The 25,680-nt window shown below is 40.8% G+C and overlaps 1 protein-coding gene across 4 annotated transcripts in view; it reads right to left on the reverse strand.

Annotated features, from left to right (window-relative positions):
- Nucleotides 1–25,680, reverse strand: part of Cadps (calcium-dependent secretion activator 1) — a 1,208,856-nt gene that overhangs the window by 454,658 nt on the left and 728,518 nt on the right. The window contains exon 18 of one of the 4 annotated variants that reach the window (XM_090389908.1): nt 24,856–24,878. The exons of the other annotated variants lie outside the window; for them this stretch is intronic. Within the exon in view, the coding sequence (XP_090246034.1) occupies nt 24,856–24,878 (23 nt within the window). The remainder of the gene's footprint in view (nt 1–24,855; nt 24,879–25,680) is intronic. 4 annotated transcript variants of the gene reach the window in all.

Genomic DNA, 25,680 nt, shown 5'->3' on the forward strand with positions numbered 1-25,680 from the left:
AGCCCTCTTATGTCTGCTTTACTTGTTTTAACCAGCAGTTCGAATTCGCTCATTTTACTGACGACACTTCTAATTTTACTGTATACACGATTAAGATTTATTGTGTTTGTATATTTAACAATCCTAACACAACACTTGAAGTTTTTTAGGCTCTCTTCCCTGATATTAGCTACCCTCTCACGTGAAACGTTTCTGCCCCCAGAACATCTAGATAATACGTCCAGTTGGGGTAACAGATAAGAACTCTTAAGTAATTTGCAGAACCTTTGGTCCTTGGGGTAGTCACAGACATTCTCTCAGATATGCCAGACAAGCTGTACTTGCTACCTGGGCGTCTAAAACGCTGATGGAACTGATATTCGGGTGACACTCAAGTCAAGTGGACCCAATTTCGGTGAAGTCCGGATGGTCTATGACAGCCAAATCCTCTGCTTGCACCTTCGCGATGGTGGGACTATTAGTAATCCTGGGTATACCCTTCATGCACAAGTACATGGTGGGTGACCACCCAGGTGTGAACCAACGTAAGCAGGGGTCGAGGTGTGGCGCCCACACAACATGGAGGAATGCCGTCCCTCTATATTACCAGGCAGTACTAGGTAGTAGATGGCTCTCATCACCCGGTGAAATACCACCACTTTGCTTATTGGAGGCTTGAAGTGGTGGAACCCATGTTTAGTCCCTAGAGCTAAGTTCCGGCCAAGCCTTCCCTATCTCTTCCTTCATGCAGTATGACTGATGATTTTTGAGGTTATGATGAATGCCGTGGCGAGATCCAATATTCCTTACATTTCGAGGGTACAGCCCTAAAACGTTGTTCGCAGGCCGGCCGATAGATAGTACACCGGACCAAACCTATTGGTAACTCTCTAGGAGGCTTCCAGATCAGCTAGTGTATAATCTTGCTACCTCTACTCTGCCAGATAGTGACTGGAGGGAGTCCAAGTAGTGTGTATGCAGGGAGCATTGTCGAGGCCACGTTATGTCAAGGATCTGGGTATATTCTTACCACATGAATGCCATATCCAGAAATTTCCTTACTTCATACAGCATGTCCCACCCACTTTTTCCTACTATTGAATACACCATGAATTGTCAAAATAACAGAGCAAGCTTATCTGCGAAAAGATCTAAACCTCCCAAGGACTTCCTAATTCATTTCACAAATATACGTAGTCTCAATTCCAATCTCAACGATGTCCATTTCCACTTGCAGTCTTCCAAACCCCGTGTACTTTTTCTGACTGAATCTCAGTTATCAGCTGATTCAACTACTGCTCATCTCAGATGTCCAAATTATTTGCTGTATGATTCCTTTCGCCTCAAAGGTGGTACTTGTGCATATGTCCGTTCTGATATTCCCTGTCAGAGACTTGGCAATTTGGAATCTCCTCTTTTCGATCTTTTCCGGGTTAAAATCTCTCTACCTCATTGTGTAAAATTCATCTGTTGTCTCTACCGTTCTCCCAACTCCACTAATCACTTGGAGCTCTTTGACTTCCTCTCTTTGCAACTTGACTTTCTCCAGTCCAACTTCCCTAACAGTGAGGTAATTTTCTTTGGTGATTTTAACGTTCACAACTCCAGCTGGCTTCCGTTTTCTAGTCACACCGACACAGCAGGTCGAGATGCTGAGGCTTTTGCATTTACTAATGACCTAGCACAGACTCTTCATTTACGTACAAGAATACCGGACAATCCTAATCATACAGCCAATACGCTTGATCTTTTTCTCACAAACAACCCTTCTAAGTACAAGGTTGAAGTGAGAGGTCCTTTAGGCACTTCAGATCACAACTTGGTGATTGCCTCTTCTCCAATGGAACCTTTATCTCATGGCTATTCCCAACCTCGTATTGTTTGGCATTACAAGAATGCAAAATGGGATGACCTGCGAGACTTCTTTTCTTCTTTTCCTTGGTCTGATTACTGTTTCAAAACTTCTGATGTCAACGTTTGCTCAGATCGCGTCGGTGAAATTATTCTTGTCCTTTATCTAAACCTTGGTTTTCCAATAAATGTGCTAAGGCTGTCCAAGAGAAGAACGTTGCATATCGTAATTGGCTTGTTTCTAATTCTTCAGTTTCATTTTCTGCCTACACCAAAGCTCGCAACAATTGTAAAGCAGTTATTAATCAGTCCAAACTAGAGTTTGAACAGGCTAAGAGTAGAAAACTTGCTTCTTGCTCTAATGGTAGCCGAGCATTCTGGTCTCTTGCCAAAGCTATTGGCCGCAACTTTTGCCCATCTCTGCTCCCACCTCTGTCCAAACCAGATGGTTCTGTTGTCACTTCAGCCAAGGATAAAGCTGACATAAAGGATAAAGTGTTTGGCATAAAGGTCTTCTAAACAAGCTTCCATCTTATGGTTTGCCAACTGTTTTTAGTAATTGGTTATCCAGTTTTCTCTCTGATCGCTCACTGAGGGTGATGGTAGATGGCTCTCTGTCTTCTAACTTCTTCACTAATGCCGGTGTCCCCCAAGGTTCAGTTCTTTCCCCCACTCTTTTCCTCTTGTATATCAATGACCTTCTTCCATTGACTGGAAATCCTATCCATAGTTTTGCCGATGATAGCACATTGCATTCCACTTTCCATTTTGAGAAACCTTGTCCAGCTCAATCAGTTTCAAGTTCTCGAAAATCTGCTGCCAATTCCTTAAATGCCGATCTTCAGATAATTCTTCAGTGGGGCAAAGACAACTTAGTTGATTTCAACCCTTCTAAAACTCAATCTTGTCTTATATCTCGCAAAAATGATTCTTCTGCTCCTATGCTTATCTTTAGTGACACTCCAATTTCTAGGCAAAATGATATATCTCTTTTGGGGATTACCCTGACTTCTAATCTCTCTTGGCACAAGCACATTACAAATATTGCTTCCTCTGCATCTAAAAAACTTGGTTTTCTCTTTCGCTCTCGGCATTACTTTTCTCCCAAACAGCTGCTCACTTTGTACAAATCGCAAATCCGCCCTGCCATGGAATATAGTTCTCCCCTCATCTGGTGTGGTGCCCCCAAAACCTCTCTCAGGCTTCTTGATTCCATTCAGAAGAGGGCAGTTAGGTTAATTAATGATTCATCTCTAACAGAGTCTCTCCACTCGCTTTCTCATGACGCACTGTTTCTGCTGCATGCCTCTTCTACAGATACTTCCATGGGCACTGTTCTTCTGAGTTGGCTTCTATAATTCCCTCTCTCTCTTTCAAAACAGTCCGAACACGCGCCGCCACCAGCCAACATCCATTTCCTGTCCAACTTCAAACCCACAGAACCAACTTTTCATCTTCCTCATTTATTCATTCAACTGCCGTTTTCTGGAACAACATTCCTTTATACGTATTTCCTGAAAATTACAATCTACAGAAGTTCAAGTCCAATATCAACAAATATCTTCTTTCGTCTTCTCAACCTCCAACCCAAGCACGGTACTAAGTACTATCGGTTATAATACCTCTCGTGTTTGGGGTTCTCATAAAAAAAAAAAAAAAGCAACCGCTGGCTAAAGGCACACATCCACACATCAATCATTCATCTGTCTTTCTTCAATTTGAATTTATGCCCTCTCAGGCGATTATTCTAAACAACAGGAAGAATCCCATCAGCATTAAGCATGCTCAAACCGTTCAAGGCGTTATACACCTCAATCAGATTACCTCGCAGGTGCCTAATCTCCAGACACTGTAATTTGCAAAATTTAAGCCTTTCTTAATAAGAGCAACTCTTTGTTCCATTCACTAATCTTGTTGCCCTCCTCTGTACTCGCTCGAACAGCTCTATATCCTTCTTAAAATTAAGTCTCCAGAGAGGCTTCCATGTTTATACAGTACTCAAGGTGTGGACTGACAATTGCCATATACAAAGGGATAATCATTTCCTTATTCCTACTAGAAAAATTCCTGTATATCACTGACAAGACACCATGAGCTACTTTGGAGACCATCTGCACTGCTCAGAAAACTTCATATCTGCCTGCACAATAACCTCCAAGTCCTTTTCTTTCTCAACCATTGGTCAGTGTGGTACCACAGAGTTGATATGTTACTTTTGGGTTACTGCTACCAATAGGTAGTACTTTACATTTGTGAATGCTAAATTAAATTTGCCACCTTTCAGCCCATCTGCTCAACTTTTCTACATCCTGTTATAGCAGCGTACTGTCATTAGTGTCATTAACAACCCTGCCAACCTTTGTATCGTCTGCAAACTTGGACATTAATCCTGATATACCATCAACAATATCATTTTTAAATACAGAAAACAACAATGGAACCAACACTGAACCCTGAGGGACTCCACCAACAACATTAGTCCACGAAGAGCAGTGTCCATTGATTACCACTCTGTCTTCTACTCAACCATCCCTTTATCCATACCACCAATTGGCCTCAAATGCCACACTGTCCCAATTCGTGCAGCAGTCATCTTTTTTTTTTTTTTTTTTTATGTGAACCCCAAACACGAGAGGTATTAGAACCTATAGTACTTAGTACTGTGCTTGGGTTGGAGGTTGAGAAGACGAAAGAAGATATTTGTTGACACTGGACTTGAACTTCTGCAGTTTGTAATTTTCAGGAAATACGTATGAAAGAAGGTTGTTCCAGAAAACGGCAGATGAATGAATAAATGAGGAAGATGAAAAGTTGGTTCTGTAGGTTTGAAGTTGGATGGTAAATGGATGTTGGCTGGTGGTGACATGTGTTCGGACTGTTTTGAAAGAGAGAGCGGGAATTATAGGAGCCATTTCAGAAGAACAGTGCCCATGGAAGTATCTGTAGAAGAGACATGCAGCAGAAACAGTACGTCTATGAGACAGCGAGTGGACAGACTTTCTTAAAGACGAATCATTAATTAACCTAACTGCCCTCTTCTGAATGGAATCAAGAAGACTGAGAGAGGTATTGGGGGCACCACCCCAGATGTGGGAACAATATTCCGTGGCAGGGCCGATTTCCAATTTATATTGAGTGAGCAGCTGTTTGGAAGAAAAGTAACGCTGAGAGCGAAAGAGGAAACCAAGTTTTTTAGATGCAGAGGAAGCAATATTTGTATCATTTTGCCTAGAAATCGGAGTGTCACTAAAGATAAGCGTAGGAGCAGAAGAATCCTTTTTGCGAGATATAAGACAAGACTGAGTTTTAGAAGGGTTGAAATCAACTAAGTTGTCTTTGCCCCACTGGAGAATTACCTGAAGATTGGAATTTAAGGAATTGGTAGCAGATTTTCGAAAAGTTGAAGCTGATTGAGCAGGACAAGGTTTCTCAAAATGGAAAATGGAATGCAATGTGCTATCGTCGGCAAAATTATGGATAGGATTTCAATTCAATGGAAGAAGGTCATTAATATACAAGAGGAAAAGAGTGGGGGAAAGAACTGAACCTTGGGGGCCACTGGCATTAGTGGAGAAGTTAGAAGACAGAGAGAGATCTACAATCACCCTCAGTGAACGATTAGAGAGAAAACTGGATAACCAATAACTAAAAATAGTTGGCAAACCATAACATGGAAGCTTGTTTAGAAGACCTTTATGCCAAACACGATCAAAAGCCTTTGAGATGTCAACAACAACTACTTGTGTTTCACCGAACCTTTCCATTGAATTAGTCCATAAATGGGTAACATAAGCCAGACTATCACCAGTGGATCGACACTGACAGAATCCATCCTGGCGATCATTGATCAGACGGAAGGTTTCTAGGTAGTTTAAGAGATGGTGGTTAAATGATTTCTCCATTACTTTAGAAAGAGCAGAAGTAATTGCAATGGGACGATAATTGGATGGGAGGAATTTGTCACCCTTTTTAGGAACGGGCTGGATATGAGCAAATTTCCAAGCAGAAGGAAAAACACCTTTGGAATAATAAAGTGAAAAAAAGCAGCAAAGAATAGGAGTAAGTTCAGGAGCACAGGTTTTGAGAACAAGTGGAGAAATACCATCAGGACCTGGAGCTTTCATAGCATCAAGATTCATCAAGATCCTTCTGTTATCCTTTTGACGGAAGACCCCAGGCATCATTGAATGGAGTGTGTTGGGAATGGTGGGAGGTGTTTTACCAAGATCATTAATACATGAGTTGGAAGAAAAATGGGATGCTAGCAGGTCAGCTTTATCCTTGGCTGAAGTGACAACAGAACCATCTGGTTTGGACAGAGGTGGGAGCAGAGATGGGCAAAAGTTGCAGCCAATTGCTTTGGCTAGAGCCAAGAATGCTCGGCTACCATTAGGAAAAGAGCAAGTTTTCTACTCTTAGACTGTTCAAACTCTAGTTTGGACTGATTAACAACTGCTTTACAATTGTTGCGAGCTTTGGTGTAGGCAGAAAATTAAACTAAAGAATTAGAAACAAGCCAATTATGATATGCAACATTCTCCTCTTGGATAGCTTTAGCACATTTATTGGAAAACCAAGGTTTAGATAAAGGATGAGATTTTAATGTGGAGTGTGGGATAAAGGATTCCATTCCTGCAAGAATAATTTCACTCACACGATCTGTGCAAACGTTGACATCAGAAGTTTTGAAACAGTAATCCGACCAAGGAAAAGAAGAAAAGAAGTCTCGCAGGTCATCCCATTTTGCATTCTTGTAATGCGAAACAACATGAGGTTGGGAATAGCCATGAGATAAAGGTTCCATTGGAGAAGAGACAATCACCAAGTTGTGATCTGAAGTGCCTAGAGGACCTCTCACTTCAACCGTGTACTTAGAAGGGCTGTTTGTGAGAAAAAGATCAAGCGTATTGGCTGTATGAATAGGATTGTCCGGTATTCAGATGAATGAATCAGATGAATCAGATTGGTCCGGATGAATCAGATTGGTCCACTTGATATCGATGGGTCAACTGTTGATGATCCTGCTCAGGTAGCTAACAAACTAAATGAATATTTTGCATCGACATTCACACATGAGGAGTTATTTATCGAGGGGATTGCCAGAGGTATATTCAACTCTAGCAGTAAGCTAGAGAATCTTTTAATAACTGAGAGTAAAGTGGAGGAGAAATTGTTGAAGATAAACACAAGAAAGGCACCTGGGGTGGATGGGATGTATCCAGTTCTATTAAAGGAGGCAGCAAAGGAAGTAAGCAAACCCTTAGCCATAATTATGAGAGCTTCCTTGGACTCAGGGGAGTTACCCATAGACTGGAGTAGTGCAAATGTGACCCCAATTCACAAAGGAGGATCAAAAGCTGACACAAGCAATTATAGACCTGTGAGTTTAACTTCTGTTCCAGGAAAATTAATGGAGGCACTAGTTAAAGAAGCACTGCAGGATCATTTAGACAAGACTTCAGTTATAGCTCGGACACAGCATGGTTTTGTTAAGGGGAAGTCTTGCTGACCAATTTGATTGGATACTATGATGCAGTCACAAAGGAACTGGATGCAGGGAATAACTTTGATATTATATACTTGGATCTTAGAAAGGCTTTTGATACTGTTGCACATGGAAGACTGCTGAACAAATTGGAGCAGTGTAACATTGGAGGCAAATTGCTGCTGTGGGTAAAGGGGTGGCTGAGGGGGAGAAGACAGAGAGTGGTAATCAATGGACACTGCTCGTCGTGGACTAATGTTATTAGTGGAGTCCCTCAGGGCTCAGTGTTGGGTCCATTATTGTTTTCTGTATTCATAAATGATATTGATGATGGTATATCAAGCTTAATGTCGAAGTTTGCAGACGATACAAAGGTAGGCAGGGTTGTCAAGGGCACTACTGACACTATGCTGCTGCAACAGGATCTGGAAAGGTTGAGCAGATGGGCTGAGAGGTGGCAAATGAAGTTTAACATTGACAAATGTAAAGTACTACACATGGGAAACAGCAACCCCAGAGCAACGTATCAACTCTGTGGTATTACACTGACAGTGGTAGAGAATGAAAGGAACCTGGGGGTGGTTGTGCAGGCAGATATGAAGTTCTCTGAGCAGTTGGGGCTTAGAGGGGAACAGGTATCCTGTGTGTTATCAGACACTCAGCCTAAAACACTGATGGATCCAATATCTCTCTATTACAGAAGATTTAGGAGAAGTCCGGTTGGCCTGCCTCCCTAAAATCTACTCATGCGCACCTTCTCGATGGTAAGCCCTGTTACGTCACTTAGGTGGCAACGAACGTGTAGAGTGGTTCTCTTCAAGACGCCTGGTCAGTGTGAAGAGGAAAAGACCAAACCCTCCAGCAATGAGAGCACAACAATACAAATGGCCCTCAGTCCCCAGCAGCTTTCACTCTCCCTCTTACGGCAGCGAGAGGATCAGAGTGGAAGCAGAGGGTGCTATGAATCTCTGGGTACGACCAGGCTGCCAAGCACGGAAATTGAACTTTGCCTGTTATAATGTACGATCACTCATCGGTGAAGACAGGATATTAGAGCTGGAAAAGGAATTAGAAAATGTGAATTGGAATATCATCGGTTTGGCTGAAACAAGAAGAAGAAATGAATCACTTATAAGTTTATCAAGTGGAAATCTGCTGTACACCAATGGAAACAGTGAAAGGAGTGAAGGTGGAGTTGGGTTTCTGGTCCATAAAGATTTTAAAAACAACATTTTGGAATTCAAAAGTACATCACCAAGGGTGTCAAGACTAATACTCAAGATTTCTAAGAGGTACAAGCTAAAGATTATAATGATTTATGCACCAACATCGAGCCATGATGATGAAGAGGTTGAAGAAATGTACACTGAAATTGAGAGTCTTCTAGATGAGCAGAAAACCCACTACACTATTATTATGGGGGACTTCAATGCTAAGGTTGAAAAAGGCAAAACAGCGCAGAAAGAGGAACTATAGGAAATTTTGGAATTGGTGAAAGAAATAAAAGAGGTGAAAGACTTGTGGAATTTGCAGAATCTCAAGGAATGTCAGTAATGAACACTTTTTTCAAGAAAAGGGTGAACAGAAAGTGGACATGGAAGAGTCCAAATGGATTAACAACTAATGAAATCGACTTCATCCTCACTAACAGAAGATATATTGTGACTGATGTTACCGTCCTGAATAAGGTAAATGTTGGAAGTGATCACAGAATGGTAAGATGTACACTTGATATAGATGTAGGAAAGGAAAGGAAAAAACTGACTCGAGTAAATAATACAAAGGTCTTTGAGATAACAGAAGAGGAGAAAAAGCAGTATGTACTGGAACTTAAGAACAAGTATGAGCTTCTGCAGACTGCTGAGGACCAAGATATCGACGAGGAATATTACAACTTTTTGAAAGTGATAAAGCCCAAGAAACCTATAGGGAAACAGAAATCCAAAGAAGAAAAAATTAATCAAGAAACACTTGTCATGATGAACCAAAGACGACAAATGAAGAGCAAGAAAAACACTGACAGAGAGAAAATTGAGTATACTGAGTTATGCAAAGCCATTAGAAAGAGACTCAGAGAGGACATAAGAAGATTTAACACGAGAAAGGTAGAACAAGCATTAAGGGAAAACAAAGGATTTAAATCAGCAGCCATGAGCAGTAATACAGAAAGACAAATGATACTGAAACTGAAGAATAGCGATGGTGTACTTATAAACAGCAGAGAAGGCATAATTCAAATAGCAGAAGACTACTATAAAGAGTTATACAAGGAGCGAGGGAATGATACCAGCAGTGGGGAAGATGGATTGCAAAGTAGCAACACATACGACATACCCGATATTCTTCCTGATGAGGTAGAACATGCATTGAAGAAAATGAAGAATCGGAAAGCCCCGGGGGAAGATGAAGTTACTGTAGAGTTGTTAAAATTGGGAGGAAGAGACATAACACAAATACTGGCAAGGCTCTTCACAAAGTGCATTAGAAAAGGTGCGATGCCTAAGCAGTGGAATAATGCAATCATAGTTTTGCTGCATAAGAAAGGAGATAAATCAGAAATTGGAAATTATAGACCAATTAGCTTGTTATCCCATATCTACAAGTTGTTCACAAGGGTCATTACTAACAGATTAGAAAGAATACTTGATGAGAATCAACCGAAAGAGCAAGCTGGCTTTAGGACAGGATTCTCAACTATGGATCACCTTCACGTAATATCACAGCTAATGGAGAAAGCAAATGAATATAAAACACCCATTATGCCTGGCATTTGTGGATTATGAAAAGGCATTTGACTCCATACAGCATAAGGCAATGTTTCGGGCACTGGAAAGACAAGGCATAGATACTCCATATATTATGATTTTGAAGAAAATATATGAGAGTGCTACATCCTTTATTAGACTAGACAAAGACAGTAGCAAATTTAAAATTGAGAAAGGAGTTCGACAAGGAGACACAATATCTCCGAAGCTGTTTACTGCTGCCCTTGAGGAAGCTTTCAGAAGATTAGAATGGTCGCAGAAAGGAGTCAATGTGAACGGAGAGTACCTAAACCATTTACGATTTGCAGATGACATTGTGGTCATAAGCCACGATCCCAAAGAATTAGAGGAAAATCTTAATCAGTTATGCACAGTTAGTAAGGATTTTGGACTAAAGATGAATATGGCTAAAACAAAAGTAATGATGAACAAGTATGCCACGGAAAGGGAAATAATGATTGAAGGAGCAGTAATTGAAAAGGTGGAGTCATATACTTATCTGGGACAAGTTATTAGCTGTAATAATGATAAATGGCTGGAAGTCAAGAGAAGAATAAATTTTGGTGGATAGCATTCAGGAAATATAGTCACATACTGAAGAGCAATATCCCAGTTTGTCTGAAACGTAAAATAATGAATCAATGTATACTCCCCACCATGACTTATGGAAGTGAAACTTGGGCACTCCCCAAAAGAATGGAAGAGAAGCTAAGAACTACACAGCGAAGAATGGAACGAATTATATTGGGAATCAGACTGTTAGATAAGAAGAAAAACACATGGATTAGGCAGCAAACTCAAGTAAAGGACATTCTTATCAAAACTAAAGAACTAAAATGGTCTTGGGCAGGACACATAGCTCGAAGACATGATGACAGATGGACTAAGAAAATAACAGAATGGTACCCAAGAGGAGCTAGAAGAAAACCTGGAAGACAAAGGCGGAGATGGATAGATGAAATCCATGAGTTTTTGAGTAGTAAATGGATGATCAGCGCTCAAAACAGAAGGAACTGGAAAGTTGCTGGAGAGGCCTTCATCCTGCAGTGGATTGAAAATGGCTGATGATGATGATGATGAGCAGTGCAGACGGGCTGCAAGTGTAACTCATGGTGTATTGTCAATGATATATAGGAATTTTTCTAGCAGGGATAAGGAGGTGATTATTCCCTTGTATAAGGCAATGGTCAGGCCACACCTAGAGTACTGTATACAGGCCTGGAGGCCTCATTTCAAGAAGGATGTAGAGCTGCTGGAACGAGTACAGAGAAGGGCAACAAGATTAGTGAATGGAACAAAGGAGTGCTCTTACGAAGAAAGGCTTAAGATTTGCAAATTACAGTGTCTGGAGACTAGGCACCAGCGAGGTGATCTGATAGAGGTGTATAAAGCATTGAATGGTTTGAGCATGCTCAATGCCGATGGGATTCTTCCTCTCGCTAAGAATAATCACCCGAGAGGGCATAAATTCAAATTGAGGAAAGACAGATGTAGGATAGACGTGCGGAAATTTGCCTTTAGCCAGCGAGTGGTTGGTTGGTGGAACAGACTTCCATCCCTTGTCGTGGAAGTTGATAGCCTAAATAAGTTTAAGGTTCAGCTGGACAGGTATTTTGAACGAACAGAGGGGTGAAGTGGGAGTGGTTTTTTTTTTTTTTTTTTGGCTGATGCTGCATAAGCTTGCTTTCTTGCATCAAATGCCTCTACTAATGCTAATGCTAATTCTATTCTATTCTTGTAGGTAAATGAACAATCTGTGCTAGGCCATTAGTAATTGCAAAAGCCTCAGCATCTCGACCTGCTGGGTCGGTGTGACTAGAAAGACGCATGCAGCAGAAACAGTACGTCTATGAGAAAGCGAGTGGAGAGACTCTGTTAGAGATGAATCATTAATTAACCTAACTGCCCTCTTCTGAATGGAATCAAGAAGCCTGAGAGAGGTTTTGGGGGCACTACCCCAGATGTGGGAACAATATTCCATGGCAGGGCAGATTTGCGATTTATACAGAGTGAGCAGCTGTTTGGAAGAAAAGTAACGCCGAGAGCAAAAGAGAAAACCAAGTTTTTTAGATGCAGAGGAAGCAATATTTGTAATGTGCTTGTGCCAAGAGAGATTAGAAGTCAGGGTAATCCCCAAAAGAGATATATCACTTTGCCTAGAAATCGGAGTGTCACTAAAGATAAGCATAGGAGCAGAACAATCCTTTTTGCGAGATATAAGACAAGACTGAGTTTTAGAAGGGTTGAAGTCAACTAAGTTGTCTTTGCCCCACTGGAGAATTACCTGAAGATCGGCATTTAAGGAATTGGCAGCAGATTTTCGAAAACTTGAAACTGATTGAGCAGGACAAGTTTTCTCAAAATGGAAAGTTGAATGCAATGTGCTATCATCGGCAAAACTATGGATAGGATTTCCAATCAATGGATGAAGGTCATTGATATACAAGAGGAAAAGAGTGGGGGAAAGAACTGAACCTTGGGGGACACCGGCATTAGTGGAGAAGTTAGAAGACAGAGAGCCATCTACCATCACCCTCAGTGAGCGATCAGAGAGAAAACTGGATAACCAAATACTAAAAACAGTTGGCAAACCATAAGATGGAAGCTTGTTTAGAAGACCTTTATGCCAAACACGATCAAAAGCCTTTGAGATGTCAACAACAACTACTTGTGTTTCACCGAACCTTTTCATTGAATTAGTCCATAAATGGGTAACATAAGCCAGAATATCACCAGTGGATCGACACTGACGGAATCCATACTGGCGATCGTTGATCAGACGGAAGGTTTCTAGGTAGTTTAAGAGTTGCCGGTTAATTGATTTCTCCATTACTTTAGAAAGAGTAGAAGTAATTGCAATGGGACGATAATTGGATGGGAGGGATTTGTCACCCTTTTTAGGAACTGGCTGGATATGAGCAAATTTCCAAGCAGAAGGAAAAACACCTTTGGAATAAGAAAGTGAAAAAAGGCGGCAAAGAATAGGAGTAAGTTCAGGAGCACAGGTTTTGAGAATAAGTGGAGAAATACCATCAGGACCTGGAGCTTTCTTAGCATCAAGATTCATCAAAATCCTTCTGATATCCTTATGACGGAAGACCACAGAAGGCATTGAATGTAGTGTGTTAGGAATGGTGGGAGGTGTTTTACCAAGATCATTAATACATGAGTTGGAAGAAAAATGGGATGCTAGCAGGTCAGCTTTATCCTTGGCTGAAGTGACAACAGAACCATCAGGTTTGGACAGTGGTGGGAGCAGAGATGGGCAAAAGTTACGGCCAATAGCTTTGGCAAGAGACCAGAATGCTCGGCTACTACTAGGGCAAGAAGCAAGTTTTCTACTCTTAGCCTGTTCAAACTCTAGTTTGGACTGATTAATAACTGCTTTACAATAGTTGCGAGCTTTGGTGTAGGCAGAAAATGAAACTGAAGAATTACAAACAAGCCAATTACGATATGCAACATTCTTCTCTTGGACAGCCTTAGCACATTTCTTGGAGAACCAAGGTTTAGATAAAGGATGAGATTTTAAAGTGGAGTGTGGGATAAAGGATTCCATTCCTGCAAGAATAATTTCACTGACACGATCTGAGCAAACATTGACATCAGAAGTTTTGAAACAGTAATCAGACCAAGGAAAAGAAGAAAAGAAGTCTTGCAGGTCATCCCATTTTGCATTCTTGTAATGCCAAACAATACGAGGTTGGGAATAGCCATGAGATAAAGGTTCCATTGGAGAAGAGACAATCACCAAGTTGTGATCTGAAGTGCCTAAAGGAGCTCTCACTTCAACCTTGTACTTAGAAGGGTTGTTTGTGAGAAAAAGATCAAGCGTATTGGCTGTATGATTAGGATTGTCCGGTATTCTTGTAGGTAAATGATTTTTTTTTTTTTTTTTTTTTTTTTTGATTTGGTAGTTGTTGGCGCATCAGCTTCTGTGGCCATATTGCACCTCCCAAGTTTTTTGCAGTACTTTGATCCAAGCCCGCGGCGGGAATCAAACCCTCAACCTTTGGGTTGCCGGGCAGGTACTTTACCCACTCGGCTAGCCCGGTCCGCGTAGGTAAATGAACAATCTGTGCTAGGTCATTAGTAATTGCGAACGCCTCAGCATCTCGACCTGCTGGGTCGGTGTGACTAGAAAACAGAAGACAGCTGGAGTTGTGAACATTAAAATCACCAGGGAAAATTACCTCACTCTTAGAAAAGTTGGACTGGAGAAAGTCAAGTTGCAAAGAGAGAAAGTCAAAGAGCTCCAAGTGATTAGTGGAGTTCAGAGAACGGTAGAGACAACAGATGAATTTGACATAATGATGTAGAGAGATTTTAAGCCAGAGAAGATCAAAGAGAGGAAATTCCAAATTCCCAAATCTCTGACAGGGAATATCAGAATGGACATATGCACAAGTACCACCGTTGAGGCAAAAGGAATCACATAGCGAATAATTTAGGCATCTGAGATGAGCAGTAGAGTAGAATTGAGACCACGTATATTTGTGAAATGAATTAGGAAGTCCTTGGGAGATTTAGATCTTTTCGCAGATAAGCTTGCTCTATTAGTTTGACAATTCATGGTGTATTCAATAGTAAGAAAAATTGGGTGGGACATGCTGTATGAAGTAATGAAATTTTTGGATATGGCATTCATGTGGTAAGAATATACCCAGATCCTTGACATAACGTGGCCTCGACAATGCTCCCCGCATACACACTACTCGGACTCCCTCCAGTCACTATTTGGCAGAGTAGAGGTAGCAAGATTATACACTAGCTGATCTGGAAGCCTCCTAGAGAGTTACCAGTATGTTTGGTCCGGTGTACTAACTAGCGGCCGGCCTGCGAACACCGTTTTGGAGCTGAACCCTCGAAATGTAATGATTACTGGATCTCGCCACGACGTTCATCATAATCTCAAAAGTCATCAATCACACTGCATGATGGAAGAGATAGGGAAGGGCTGACCGGAACTTCGCTCTAGAGACTAAACATGGGTTTCACCACTTCAAGCCTCCAATAAGCAAAGTGGTGGTATTTCACCGGTTGATGAGAGTCATCTACCACCTAGTACTGCCTGGTAACATAGGGGGACGGCGTTCCTCCATGTGGTGTGAGTGCCACACCTCGACTCCTGCTTACGTTGGTTCAAACCTGGGTGGTCACCCACCATGTACTTGTGCATGGAGGTTATACCCAGGATTACTAACAGTCCCACCATCGTGAAGGTGCAAACAGAGGATCTGGCTGTCACAGACCGTCCGCACTTCGCTGACATTGGGTCCACTTGACTTGAGTGTCACCCGAATATCAGTTCCATCAGCGTTTTAGACTCACAGGTAGCAAGTACAGCTTGTCTGGCAAAGCTGAGAGAATGTCTGTGACAACCTCAAGGACCAAAGTCATCTATGTACAACGGTATCAAAAGCCTTTCTAAGATCCATATATATGATATCAAAGTTATTCTTTGCCTCCCATTCCTTTGTGACTACATTATAGTATCCAATCAAATTAGTCAGACAAGACTTCCCCTTAACAAACCCATGCAGTGTCCGAGCTATAACTGAAGTTTTGAATATATGATCCTGCAATGCATCTTTAACCAGTGCCACCATTAATTTGACTGGAACAGAAGTTAAACTAAGAGGTCTGTAATTATCTCTGTTGCTCTTTGATCCACCTTTGTGAATTGGTGGTCACATTTGCACATCTCCAGTCCAGGGAAACTGGACTGGAGATGTGCAAATGATCTCCTAAATATGGCTAAGGGTTTGCTTACTTATTTTCTGCCTCCTTTAATATAACTGGATAGATTTCTTCAAACCCAAGTGCCTTTCTCATGTTAATCTTGGACAACATCTCTTCCACTTTACTCTCAGTTATTACAAGATTATCTAGCTTACTGCCAAAGTAGTAGTAGTAGAGGCATGTGATGGAAGAAAGCAAGCATATGAGCTTATGCAACATCAGCCAAAAAAAAAAAAAAAATTTCAAAACAATCCTCTCTAAATATTTGTCCAGTTCCTCCTTAAGTTTATTTAACCTATCAACTTCCACAATGACAGATGGAAGTTTGTTCCAGCAATCAAGCACCCACTGGATAAAGGCAAATTTCCTCACATCTGTCCTTCCTCCATTTTAATTTATGCCCCCTTAGGTTCGTAATCTGAACAAGTGGAAGAATCCCATCAGAATTCAGCATGTTCAACCCATTCAAGGCCTTATATGCCGCAATCAGATTACCTCGCAGGTGCCTAGTCTCCAGATGCTGCAAATTGCAGCATCTGGAGAACTCAAGCCTCTCTTGGTAAGAGGATCCCTTCATTCCCCTCACCAATCTTGTTGCGCTTCTCTGTACACACAAGCTAATCTACATCCTTCCTAAAATGAGGCCTCTAGACCAGTACGCAGTACTCAAGGCATGGCCTGACCGTTGCCTTACACAGAGGGACAATCACCTCCTTTTCCCTGCTAACAAAATTCCTGTATATCATTGACAACACCCAATGGCCTTCCCTGGCAGCCTGCCTGCATTGCTCAGAAAACTTTATATCTAACGGTACAATTAGTCCCAGTTCTATTTCATTTTCTACCTCCTTAAGTGTAGTACCATATTGTTGGTACATTTCTCTGGGGTTACTTCTACCCATAGGCAGTACTTTGCATTTTTCAATGTTAAACTTCAGTTGCCACTTCTCAGCCCATCTGCCCAAATTTTCTTGATACTGTTGCAGTAACACACTGCCGTTAATGTCATTAACAATCCTGCCAACCTTTGTATCATCTGCAAACTTCGCCACTAAACCTGATATACATTGTTCAATATCATTGATAAATAAACAAAACAACAGTGGACCCAACACCGAACGCCGTGGGACTCCACTAATAACATTAGCCCACGAAGAGCAGCACCCATTGATTAGCACCCTCTGTCTTCATCTACACAACCATCCTTTTATCCATCATAGCGAATTACCCTTAATACCATTCTGCTCCAATTTGTACAGCAGTCTTCAATGTGCAACAGTGTCAAAAGCGTTCCTGAAATCCAAGTATACAATATCAAAATTATTTTTTGCATCCAGTTCCTTTGTAAACACATGATAATAACCAATCAAATTTGTCAGAGAGACTTTCCCTTAACAAACCCATACTCTGTCTGATTTATTGCTGCAGTCTTGTCTAGGTGATCCTGCAATGCATCTTTAACCAGTGACTCGTTATTTCACACGGAACAGATGTTAAACTAACTGGTCTATAAGTACTCGTGTCACCCTTTGATCCCTTTGTGAATTGGGGACACATTTGCATATCTCCAGTCCATGGGAACTCCCCTGAATCCAGGGATGCTCTCATAATTATGGCTAAAGGTTTGCTTACTTCCTTTGATACATTTCTGGGCATTACCTTCCCTGAATAACCCCTCACGTGTGAATGTAGATGGAAAATATTCATTTAGTTTCTTTGCTACCAGAGAAGGATCATAAACAGTTGAACCATCGATATCAAATGTGGACAAATGTGATTCATCCCCTTTCTTCTAGATTTTACATAAGTAAAGAACTCTTTGCAGTTTTTGTTTGCATCCATTGCCAAAAAGATTTCTCATAATCTGCCTTCACCTGACTAACCTCCTCTGTGACTTGGTTACAGATCATAGGCTTCTGTCACCTGTTATTTTATATGTATCCCATGCATTTTGCTTCTCTATCACATGTCTAATTAGTTCATCTGACTTTCATTTAGGCCTAAATCTTGAACAACATTTCTTAGTTGGTATGGAAAGCCTAGTAGCTTCCAAGTGTAATTCTTTGAATGCTTCACAGTTTGAGTTTGCTGTTGTTTACATCATCAGTTGGTCCTGCCATATAGAATTTAAATACTGTCTCATACCACCGTAGTCGCCTTTATAAAAGCAAAAACACTTCCCTTTACCCTTGGTGGTAGTTACTTCTTTGATTAAATCCCACTTCAACACAATGTGATCACTGCCACCTAGTGGTTCCTTTATCTGCAGATTCTTAATGCATGAAGAATCACTATTGATAATCAGATCAAGAGTATTACTCCCTGTAGTTGCGTCCCGAACATGAAAAACCTAGAAAACAATCATCCAATAAATCCAGAAAAGCCTTGCTAGTATGTGAGTGACCAACCCACAAATTGGGTTGGTCCCTCTCAATCTCTGGGAACTTAAAATCTCCCATTATAAGACAGTCTGATTTACTCATCAGATTCATTAGGAAGAGTGGGAGTGTTCTAGAAGACACTCCTACTCTAATTTTTCCTTTTCCAGTGCTTATGTCACACCAAACAGACTCAACATTGCATTGTCCACCAAATCAACTGGGTGCCCTTCCTTAGATTTTATGTGTTTCTTAACTAACAGCATAACCCCTCCCCCCTTCCTGTTCTGTCTATCCTTTCTGTACACATTGTATTCCCCAAATTTCAATTTTGCACTTCTTATGTCTGTGTGACACCACGTCTCTGATATCCCAACAATATCTGCCTTTGATGTCTTGACTAGCACTTGAAGCTCATCGTATTTATTAACTGTACTCTGAGCATTGGCGTACATGCAAGTATATGTGCACCTGTTTCTACTCTTAGTTACCCTAACACATCCCATGTATTTACTTGTTCCACTATGAGTCCCAGCTGTCCTGTAAATCCCCATTGCCTTGCTTTCCAGGCTGTTGCTCAATTGCATTTCAATAGAAGCAGTGGAAGAATCACTTTCAGCTCTGTCAGCGGCTACTGTTAATCTATTAGCCTGTTTATCCCCCCAGGCTAGAAGTTTTCCAACCTGCCTAACTCTGCCTAGATAGCATCAGCAAATATTCATGAAACCTTTCTATTTAAGTGTATCCCACCCCTGTAGAAGCAGTCTCTCCTGTTAACAAGTACAGATCAGGATGAGAAAAATTTTACCCCTTGAGCCTTGCATAATCTCTCTCTCTCTCTCTCTTTCTCTCTCTCTCTCTCTCTCTCTCTCTCTCTCTCTCTTCTCTCTCTCTCTCTCTCTCTCTCTCTCTCTCTCTCTCCAGGGCCGAATAAATCGACAAGGCTCTCATCATATACTCCCTGGTATCGTGTCAGGGCAGAATTGCAGACAGTTTCAAATTCAACCCTAACTCATGGCTTTTTTCCAGCACTGACTTGAAATTGTTAAATAAACGTGACGCCCGCTGAATGCTGATAATTCGTTCCGGAAAAACAGAGCACTAAGTGAATCCATGCTAAGCGAGTGCCACATTCCCACAAGGTAGCATATGTATTTGTGAGTTGCGGTCGGTGCCATAGGATATTTCCTAATCAATAATAAACGGTAGTGAAAAGATGCACAAATGTAGGTCAAAATATTTAATATTCAAATATTTGTACATATAAAACATTCTACATTACAAAAGTATTGACATTACAAAAGTAAAAACACTACATTACAAAAGTAAAAACATTACAAAAGTGCTGACCATCCAAGATTGAACACACATTTGTAACCAAAACATTACCAAACACAATAAATAATAATTGTGTCTAAATCTAATGGATTTTAATTACACTTTGTGTTGTTCCTGCTATGAATGTTGTGTTTATTTTCTCTGTATTCTTTGTAATTCTCGGCGTTGCCTCATTTAGGTCTGTAGCACGTGCAATATCACATGGTCTTTCATTTCGCTCAAAGCGTTTCACAATTTCATATTTTTTCTCTATTGACAGAGGCGAACTGGCCATAAGTCTTACCGGGGGAAACCCCGGTGGGTCAGAGGCCGGTGTGATTTTGAACACAAACCATAGTACGAGGCCACTATAAATTTTCCGGGGTAAGAATTTTTGACCCAGTCCGCCTCTATTTATCTATATTGCTTTTCTTTTTTCTCTCTGAAACTATAGTCTTCACCAGGATGCTTCCTTTTCACACCTTTTAAGTATTTTACTCATTTTTAGGGAATAAAGCGCAATTACAAAATGAGGAGGCACGCTTGATACACATAAACAAAGCTGCGTGCGTGTAGCAACTGAATAAACAACACCGTAAAGGCAGAGACATACTATTCACACTTCACTAGCTCACATTTTACTAAAGCACATTTCTGGTGGTTACTACCATAAAACAATAAAAACAATTTCCATTTGCGTTTCTGCTAGTGGAATCTGTTATAAACTGGTAGTAGACTCGATCTAATTGAATTTGGGATTATACGGATTGCTGGAATTGTGCTGGTTTTTACGTTATTATGGTGAAATATGTTTCCCCTTCACAGATATAAAAAACATAAATACATTTTCAGAATCTTCTCTTCATGCCTCGTGTTGCCTTCGGTTGGGGTGATTCTGCTTTCGACTGCCATTTCTTGTAAACACAAAGGCGAATCGTGCATAAGCGATTCGGTTCGTGTTATATAAGATATCGTTCCCCTATTTATAAATCGTGTATGATCGAATTCGTGTAGTATAAACACGTGTTATACGAGGACTGACTATATATGTATTTCGGTATTGAATATTATCTTCGAGTTTCATTATATAACTTTTATTCCCATCAACCTATATATATTAATTTATGATGTTATGTTTGTAAAAACTAGGTTGATATATTTATTTAGTTAAAAAAGGTACAATTGAATATACAATGAAATTTAATAAGATTAATAAATTTATCTGATTATTTTATACTACAATACTCGCTATCTAGTTTTCCGTAAATCCTTACGCTATCTAGTTCAGGGCACACGTTGTATTGTATAGCAATGGTGGCAAGTTACAAAATGGTAAATCTACAGACACGAGGTACTATTTAGTTTCCAAACCGCCCTATCTAAAGTCAAAACAAACTATGGAGCTTGACTAGGTCTATAACCTACTTATAGAAAATAATTTAATTTAACAACGAAGTCAATAAAGCGGCTAAATATATTTACAAACCTCGCGTTCGCAGGAGCAACAAAACTTGTCCAACATGTGGATATGATACCCTTACCAACACTAAGTAATAACCTACAAAATCTGTATCTAAATTCAAACTAAACTAAAGTATTGTTACTAGGAATATAAAGCAACTCTAAAAAATAAATGAATATCCGAATTAAAGTCAATAAAAAAAACTTCTTATTAGCTGGAGTCGTAAAAACTTTGACTGTGCACTTGTACTCTCACAACCAGAGGAACACTGTTTAGACAATATTTTCTGTGATGTGTTTTACTGTCCTCATTAATTGGCCCTGGGCCGATTCTCCCGATAGGATTCTCCCTCTTGTTCAGAATAATCACCTGAGAGGGCATAAATTCAAATTGAGGAAAGACAGATGTAGGATAGATGTGCGGAAATTTAACTTTAGCCAGCGGGTGGTTGGTAAGTGGAACAGACTTCCTTCCCTTGTCGTGGAAGATGATAGCCTAAATAAGTTTAAGGCTCAGCTGGACAGGCATTTCGAACGAACAGAGGGGTGAAGTGGTTAATTTTTATTTATTTATTTTACTTTATTTTTTTTTTTGGCTGATGCTGCATAAGCTTGCTTTCTTGCATCAAATGCCTCTACTAGTGCTAATGCTAATGCTAATAGACCTGTGAGTTTAACTTATATTCCAGGAAAATTAGCATTAGCATTACCATTAGTAGAGGCGTTTGATGCAAGAAAGCAAGCTAATGCAGCATCAGCCAAAAAAAAAAAAAAAAAACCCACTTCCACTTCACCCCTCTGTTCGTTCAAAATACCTGTCCAGCTGAGCCTTAAACTTATTTAGGCTATCAACCTCCACCACAAGGGATGGGAGTCTGTTCCACCAACCAACCACCCGCTGGCTAAAGGCAAATTTCCGCACATCTATCCCACATCTGTCTTTCCTCAATTTGAATTTTTGCCCTCTCAGGTGATTATTCTGAGCAAGAGGAAGAATCCCATCAGCATTGAGCATGTTCAAACCATTCAAGGCTTTATACACCTCTATCAGATCACCTCGCTGGTGCCTAGTCTCCAGACACTATAATTTGCAAAACTTAAGTCTTTCTTCTTAAGAGCACCCCTTTGTTCCATTCACTAATCTTGTTGCCCTTCTCTGTACTCGTTCCAGCAACTCTACATCCTTCTTGAAATGAGGCCTCCAGACCTGTATACAGTACTCTAGGTGTGGCCTGACCATTGCCTTATACAAGGGAATAATCACCTCCTTATCCCTGCTGGAAAAATTCCTGTATATCATTGACATTACTCCATGAGCTACTCTTGCAGCCCGTCTGCACTGCTCAGAGAACTTCATATCTGCCTGCACAACCACCCCTAAGTCCCTTTCATTCTCTACCACTGTCAGTGTAGTACCACAGAGTTGATACATTGCTCTGGGGTTGCTGTTTCCCATGTGTAGTACTTTACATTTGTCAATGTTAAACTTCATTTTCCACCTCTCAGCCCATCTGCTCAACCTTTCCAGATCCTGTTGCAGCAGCATAGTGTCAGTAGTGTCCTTGGCAACCCTGCCAACCTTTGTATCATCTGCAAACTTGGACATTAAGCTTGATATACCATCATGAATATCATTTATAAATACAGAAAACAATAATGGACCCAACACTGAGCCTTGAGGGACTCCACTAATAACATTAGTCCACGATGAGCAGTGTCCATTGATTACCACTCTCTGTCTTCTCCCCCTCAACCACCCCTTTATCCATAGCAGCAATTTGCCTCCAATGTCACACTGCTCCAATTTTTGTAGCAGTCTTCCATGTGCAACAGTATCAAAAGCCTTTCTAAGATCCAAGTATATAATATCAAAGTTATTCCCTGCATCCAGTTCTTTTGTGACTGCATCATAGTATCCAATCAAGTTGGTCAGGCAAGACTACCCCTTAACAAAACCATGCTGTGTCAGAGCTATAACTGAAGTCTTGTCTAAATGATCCTGCAGTGCTTCTTTAACCAGTGCCTCCATTAATTTTCCTGGAACAGAAGTTAAGCTCACAGGTCTATAATTACTTGTGTCAGCCTTTGATCCTCCTTTGTGAATTGGGGTCACATTTGCACATTTCCAGTCTATGGGTACCTCCCCTGAGTCCAAGGAAGCTCTCATAATTATGGCTAAGGGTTTGCTTACTTCCTTTGCTGCCTCCTTTAATATAACTGGATAGATCCCATCCACCCCGGGTGCCTTTCTTGTGTTTATCTTCAACAGTTTCTCCTCCACTTTACTCCCAGTTACTTCAAGATTCTGTAGCTTACTGCTAGAGTTGAATACACCTCTGGCATTCCCCTTGCTGAATAACTTCTCATGTGTGAATGTCGATGCAAAATATTCATTTAGTTTGTTAGCTACCTGAGCAGGATCATCAACAGTTGACCCATCAATATCAAGTGGACCAATCTGATTCATCCCCTTCCTTCTAGAGTTTACATAAGTAAAGAACTCTTTGCTGTTTTTCTTTGCATCCCTTGCCAAAGATTTCTCGTAATCTGCCTTCACCTGCCTAACCTCCTTTGTAACTTGGTTGCATATAATGGAAGCACTGGTTAAAGAAGCACTGCCGCATCATCTTGACAAGAATTCAGTTATAGCTCAGACACAGCATGATTTTGTTAAGGGAAGGTCTTGCCTGACCATTTTGATTTGATACTATGATGTAGTCACAAAAGAATTGAATGCAGGGAATAACTTTGATATTATACATTTGAATCTTAGAAAGGCTTTTGATACTGTTGCACATGGAAGACTGCTGCACAAATTGGAGCAGTGTGGCATTGGTGGCAAATTGTTGCTATGGATAAAGGGTTGGTTGAGTGGCAGAAGATAGAGAGTGGTAATTAATGGACAATGCTCGTCGTGGACTAATGTTATTAGTGGAGTCCCTCAAGGCTCAGTGTTGGGTCCATTATTGTTTTCTGTATTTATAAATGATATTCATGATGGTATATCAAGCTTAATGTCCAAGTTTGCAGATGATACAAAGGTTGGCAGGGTTGCCAAGGACGCTACTGATGCTATACTGCTGCAACAGGATCTGGAAAGGTTGAGCAGATGGGCTGAGAGGTGGCAAATGAAGTTTAACATTGACAACGGTAAAGTACTACATATGGGAAACAGCAACCCCAGAGCAATGTATCAACTCTGTGGTACTACACTGACAGTGGTAGAGAATGAAAGGAACCTGGGGGTGATTGTGCAGGCAGATATGAAGTTCCCTGAGCAGTGCAGATGGGCTGCAAGAATAGATCATGGTGTCTTATCAATGACATACAAGAAGTTTTCTAGCAGGGACAGGGATGTAATTATTCCCTTGTATAAGGCAATGGTCAGGCCGCACCTTGAGTACTGTATACAGGTCTGGAGGCCTCATTTCAAGTAGGATGTAGAGTTGCTGTAATGAGTACAGAGAAGGGCAACAAGGTTAGTGAACAGAAGGGTTGCTCTTACAAAGAAAGGCTTAAAGTTTGCAAATTACAGTGTCTGGAGACTAGGCACCGGCGAGGTGATCTGATAGAGGTGTACAAAGCCGTGAATGGTTTCAGCATGCTCAATGCTGATGGGATACTGCCTCTTGCTCAGAATAATCACCTGAGAGGGTGATTATTCTGAGTAGCACTAGTAGTACCTCCTAATTTATGGATATAGCAGTGGCAGCTGACAATGATTTTTCGGTGGGCTTTTGGGAACTTAATAAATAGCACACAACGGGAGAAAATGACTCCTTTGGTGGAATAGTCATATCAATCTAAGTGCCAATGGTACTTTTCCCAGAAGCTTTCTTTGCATATGAGGATTTGGTGCAATTTATTGGTTGGGTGCAATTTCCTGACTACTGACATCTCCTTTCAGGAATCAGGAGTCTGGATGCATTTTCCTGATTCCTAACAGGAGATGTTCAGCTCTGTTTTTAGTTTTTGGATTTCGTTTTCATCCTTCCACCTCTGATATGCTTGTGAGTATGCAGGGTGTTCTCCTTGGCAGATAGTACAACTTGTCTGAAGCTAAACATTCCTAACATTCGTGGTCTTTAGCACCACAGTGAGCACAGGCAGGGGAGCCATGACAAGCTCTTTGAGAGTGGTCATACTTTTGGTATTAAAAACATTTCAGTGTATTCGGAATACAATCCTCAATAGGCAGTTTGCCTTTATGGACCTTGCAGGCCGTGGGATGTTGTACGTTAGGATGAGAACTCAGGTACGAATAAGATACCCATCCTTCGACAATGATATTCTTTTGGCAGCAGTCACCTCCTTCGTCTCTCAATTCAGAGCAGATCATTTCTTCAGAAACATGAAGGTCCCACTATGATATGACACTACACAAAGAAGTCAACGTTTTATGGGGGTTAATGATGTTGTATATTCACCCTAATGATGCAGCTTTCAGAAGTTAGTAGTAGTAGTGGTAGTGGCATGTGATGCAAGAAAGCAAGTGTATGAGCTTATACAGCATCAGCCAAAAAAAAAAAAAAAAAAATATATCACACCATTCACTCCGAATGCCTGTCCAGTTCCTCCTTAAATTTATTTAACCTATCAACTTCCACAACGAGAGATGGAAGTTTGTTCAAAGAAATAACCACCCACTAGCTAAAGGCAAATTTCCGCACATCTATTCTACATCTCTCTTTTCTTAATTTGA

This window comes from Mastigoproctus giganteus, chromosome 2 (assembly GCF_048544385.1).
Source record: "Mastigoproctus giganteus isolate SK-2022 chromosome 2, ASM4854438v1, whole genome shotgun sequence".
Lineage (NCBI taxonomy): Eukaryota > Metazoa > Arthropoda > Arachnida > Uropygi > Thelyphonidae > Mastigoproctus > Mastigoproctus giganteus.